The following is a 5,014-nucleotide window of genomic DNA, read 5'->3' as shown; positions in this document are numbered from 1 at the left end:
ACTCAGAGAGTGTAGTGGGTGCTTTTATGTGTGACCCGCACGAGGGCCAGTCAGGCGGTACTGGCAACGGCCATGCTCAAAATGGTGTCTTTTATGTGCCACCCGCACAAGAGCCAGTCCAGGGGCACTGGCAACGATCTCGCTCGAAAATCCTATGAAGGCCAGTCAGGCAGTACTGGCAACAGCCATGCTCAAAATGGTGCATCCCATATTTACTACAAATTATGGATCTGCATTTTTTAAAAGGAATTAAAAATCTGAAAATTAGTTATATTGATGCAGTTTTCCATGCCTATTCCTGTGAAGCCATGAACTTGTGGAGAAAAAATTTGATGAAAAAATTACATTTAAAAATTTTTTAAAAAACTGTATTTTTAGCCAAGTGAGACAGAAATTTTCTGCGTTGTAGCAGTATCAATTTAGTAGTGCCAACTTTAAGGTTGTATCCTGTGAAATTTATAGTTTATCTGTGAAATGACCTGTTCATTGTAGGTTTCTAAATAAACAGAACACCAAATAAAGTCAACATGTATCATTATAATGTTTCTTTTGTCTTTTCATTCATTTCTATAGTGTTTTGTATGTTTTTATTATTTTTTAAAAAATCTATTATATTAATATATTTGTCTATGTGTTTCTTCCACATTAGTTTTTACAGTTGTACTTTATGAAGTCATTGATTTCTACACACAACAATCAATATGGGTTGCACATTTCAGTATAATGTACACCTGTCATGTATTTATGTACATCATTAATATATATGTGCATGTGGATGTATGTATTCAGATATAAGTTTATATGTACATTTATGCATTCATATATATGTGCTTTTGTGTGTGTGTGTGTGTGTGTGTGTGTGTGAAAAAGGGGTGTCTGTCTCCAAAACTCCAAAGTTGAGTAATGTTTTCATGCTTGGATTTGGAAACTACAATAAGAATAATCAATCCAATAAACTTTCTTAATTCAGCAGAATCTATTTCTATCCACTTATCTTTATAGACACGAGTTCCTTTGGCATTTGTCCATGTTTGGATTATTTCCAGGAGATTTGGTGTCATGGACAATATAAATGATGAAAGAGCTGACTCACAAGATCTACTTGCAAAATGGGAAGGTCCAGGTTGTTGATGTAAAACATTGCAAGATGGAGTTCTTCTTGTGTCCTTTCAACTGGTTTACAAAACCAAATTTCAGACTTATCCTTCAAATAATACTTTACATGCACCATTGAACAGTTTGAAGAATCATTTGTCAGCAGTGTTGTCATCATATCTGATTTTGAAAGCACCTGGAAACATCCCTGATCTGGGCACTGGTACAAGGATTGCAGTGATTTCAGATTCACCAGAACTCACAAAATCCCTAAGTGTTACTTAGTTCAAAGCAAGGTACTTGTTAAGCCATATGGAAAGAGGCCACTGAAATCCAGTTTACATCCAAGAATAAACATTACTTCTTCAAAAAAATCCAGAAACGACCAAAAATTTTGAAATGCATTCAAATTCAAAACTTGCAGAATTGCCTGAAGTGTTGTGGCACAATATTTGTGACAGCATAAAATCATCTGCTGAAGTAGTTCTAGGATTTGTGAAGCACAAACACCAACAAGAAGGATTCTCAAATTAAATCTCTCCTAGAAACTTTGCACAAGAAACACAAGACATGGATCTCAAACAAAAACTCGTCAACATCCAGATTCCTGTACATCTCTAGAAAAACTTAGCAGAAAACTGCAAGAGATGAAAAGATTTCTTGGACAAAAAAAGCCCAAGAATTAGAATAGGCTGCTAACTCTAGGAACTTTAGAACACTGCGTAACATTCTCAAAAATATATTTGGCCCCAAAAAAGGTAGTACAGAATCTATTCTTTCTAACAATGGAATAAAGCTCTTAAGTAAGAAAGATGAAATTCTAAAAAGATGGGCTGAACACTTTAAATTGGTATCAAATGAAGAATCGACTACCAATGCTGATGTAATCAACAAAATCCCCAGTGATCTACACTTGAAGAACTAGTGGAACAGCCTTCCTTGGATAGATAAGTACTGCTTTCAAAAAACTTTCCAGTGGTAAAGCTTTTGGACAAGATGATATTCCCATAGAGGTGTACATGCATGGTAGCAGACAATGTGTAAGTAATCTGTGCAAATTGATCTGTTCAATCCGGGAAACTGGATCTGCTCCCCAGCAGTTCAATGATGCATCTATAATGCACTTGTACAAAGGGAAGAAGAGGGTATGTGATAGTCCCCTTTTCCAAGAGAAGAATAAAGACAATCAAAAAGAATGGTTTAATGTGTTGTTATTAGCAAGCTGTTTTAGTGCAATTTATTTTATCGATACCTGCTGGATTAAAAGTAAAACAGACTTTCGTAGGATTTGAACTCAGAGTGCAGAGGATGATAACTATATAGAACAAAGCATTTAGTCTGGCACTCCATCCATTCTGGACAGAACTTTTGGAATAATGGTCCTTCAAAGTTTCATACCTCACAGAAAAGGAAAAGTGAGGTGGGCAGGTTTCCTTCATTTTGTTTTTAATCCTTTTTTTTTTTTTTTTGTTTCATACAATGGAAAATTTCCTCAAAATTCCTGTCTTTCACATCCCACCCCTCAATTTTGTGCCCTTTTTTTTTTACTTCCATATCATTTAGGAAATAACTATTCTGATTCATTCTGCTAAACATTCCACTTAGGTTGACTTTGCCTTTCATCCTTTGAGGGTTGATAAAATAAGTACCAGCTGAATGTGTAACCAGTTCAGTTGATTCTACAACTGGAATGATCATCCTAGAAACAGATGTTTTTGCTTATACATCAACCGAAGAGGTAATCAGTGCTAGAAATAACAGCCAAATTTCCCTTACACCATGTTATAACATTTAAAAAATAAAGAACACATTAAATAATGTCCTATATCTTCAGTTAAAAAACAGAATGGCTCATTCTGGCCTGACCTGGGTTTAAAATGACAGGCGTTCGTCGCAACCATTGCGAGTGTACCGCCAGCACAAATTTCCACGAACCACTTTCTTCCTCATGATATGCCTAAACTTACTGCACTTTTTTTTTTTTTTTTTTTGCAAATAATTTACTGCATCCACCTCTGTTTTCAAAATCTCCAAAATAGGCGCAAGTAAAGCATATCCACAACACCCGTTTTCGGCGTAACCCTAACCCCAACGCTAACCACCGGGTGTGCGTATTCTTTACCTTCACCTGAAAAATATCTACAATAAAATTCAAATTGATAAATATTAATTTTATCAAAACAAAACACGTGGGTGAAGTGATTCTCCTGGTGTGAAGAATCAATACAGCACAAGGTACGGTTGTCATAACAAGCAGTTAATGCCTCGCTGTCTGTTGATTGGCTAAAATTACTCAAATTTTCCTAACTTTAATTCCAAATAACTTCAGATTCTTTAATTTACGAAACAGAGTAATCAGTTGAACGTAACCAAAATTCAGAACTACATCGATACATTAGAATTGAAAACAATCTGAGCAAAATTAAAGGGGGCTGATTTTGCGAATAGAATTAACTCATCCCAAGATGAAATTAAACTTTATACATTAATTTACGCAGTAAATGACAATATGTTTACGCGTTACTAAGCAAACCGCGTGTTATAAATATGGCGCTTCAGTTAACTTTTTTTCATTTTACTTTGCTACTCACAGTCTCTGTAATCACTCATGTCTCAACTGGCGGTTTGTATTTTCGTAAAACATTTCTCTTATGGTTAATAACTTGTTACAACTTCTTTTTCATGCGTTCTTAACCTTATATATAATATTGCATACAAAATACATACACGTAACTAACTACCCTAGCTAGTTTTTGATGATGAAACAGTAGTTTCCTTTTCTTTTTCATTGTTGTCGTAAACTACATGAAATTAATGCCACTTGTCAGTTTCTTATTTAATTCTAAATATTTTCAGGAATTGGTAAAATTCATATTGGTGAATCTCGAAATTCAACCACTAGCAGTACCAAATTTTATAGCTGGCCGTATTATCAGAAGACAGGTCTCCTACCAATATATTTAAGTGTCCAAAATCATAGCATTGATTCTGACGTTTTAGATCTCACTGAAAATGTACGATAATTAATTCTTTTGCATATTTTTCTGTTTGCTATTGCATTTTTGAAACTTTAATTGATAAATATTTGCTTTCACACTCGTCTTGTCTTCCAAAGAGAATATGCACCCTTCGTTGTTTTATTATTTTGGGATAAGTTCTAAGTACATTGTATTTTGCTTCTCTAGTTGAAGCAAACTATAAAAAATCAGCTGTAACTTGTTTTGTTTTCATATTTTTTGATAATTTCTTTGCATTTATGTATTTTCAACTTGTAATATAACGATTCAGCGAAAAACAATATTTTATAAATTTTACCTCACTCCTTTCTATTTTTTAAACTTTTTATTTGCATGTTTGATTCAGCCAAAGCTGTTTTTCAAAATAATCTTTTAAAATCAAATTTACCACTTCGTTCCCCCGCGCGGCGCGAAACAAATAGTACGTCCTAATGACTTGTAGGTACGCGGTATTTCGTTATACAATCATAATTAATATACTAAAAAGTATATTAAACGTTTTCATAAGTCAATACCGCGTTCTATTGCGTTAAAATCGCGCTTTTACATCACTTGTTAAGGTTATCTCTACAGATATTCCATTGAAATTATTACCTGTACTAATTTTTGTTACAACCTTTCGTATCCGAGACATCAGATGTAAACAAACAACGAGATCGAAGATGAAAAAAGGGTATAGGACGTATATGTCATATTTCGAGGCGGGGGAGGCTGCCCCTTCATCAGCAACCATCTAACCCTTTAATCATCCCCGAACACATTGTTTAAATAGCCATTATGGAGTGGAGGTAAAGATCATGGACCGCACCCCTTTTGGGATTTTTGGGTGGTTTTATTGGTCAATATAATGATCTTCACCCGGGAACAGAAACAATTTAACTAGCTTGGGGGGGGGGGTTAAC

General features: G+C 34.6%; 1 protein-coding gene across 1 annotated transcript in view; it reads left to right on the top strand.

Annotated features, from left to right (window-relative positions):
* Positions 1-3,440: 3,440 nt before the first annotated feature.
* Positions 3,441-5,014, top strand: part of LOC106867455 (uncharacterized) — a 51,914-nt gene continuing 50,340 nt past the window's right edge. Inside the window, exons 1-2 of the mRNA XM_014912334.2 lie at positions 3,441-3,718; positions 3,952-4,109. Coding sequence (XP_014767820.1) covers positions 3,643-3,718; positions 3,952-4,109 — 234 coding nt within the window. The 5' untranslated portion in view covers positions 3,441-3,642. The remainder of the gene's footprint in view (positions 3,719-3,951; positions 4,110-5,014) is intronic.

This window comes from Octopus bimaculoides, chromosome 6 (assembly GCF_001194135.2).
Source record: "Octopus bimaculoides isolate UCB-OBI-ISO-001 chromosome 6, ASM119413v2, whole genome shotgun sequence".
Taxonomy (NCBI): Eukaryota; Metazoa; Mollusca; class Cephalopoda; order Octopoda; family Octopodidae; genus Octopus; species Octopus bimaculoides.
The sequence above is the reverse complement of the archived record's forward strand: the minus strand, read 5'-3'. Positions and strand labels throughout refer to the sequence as shown.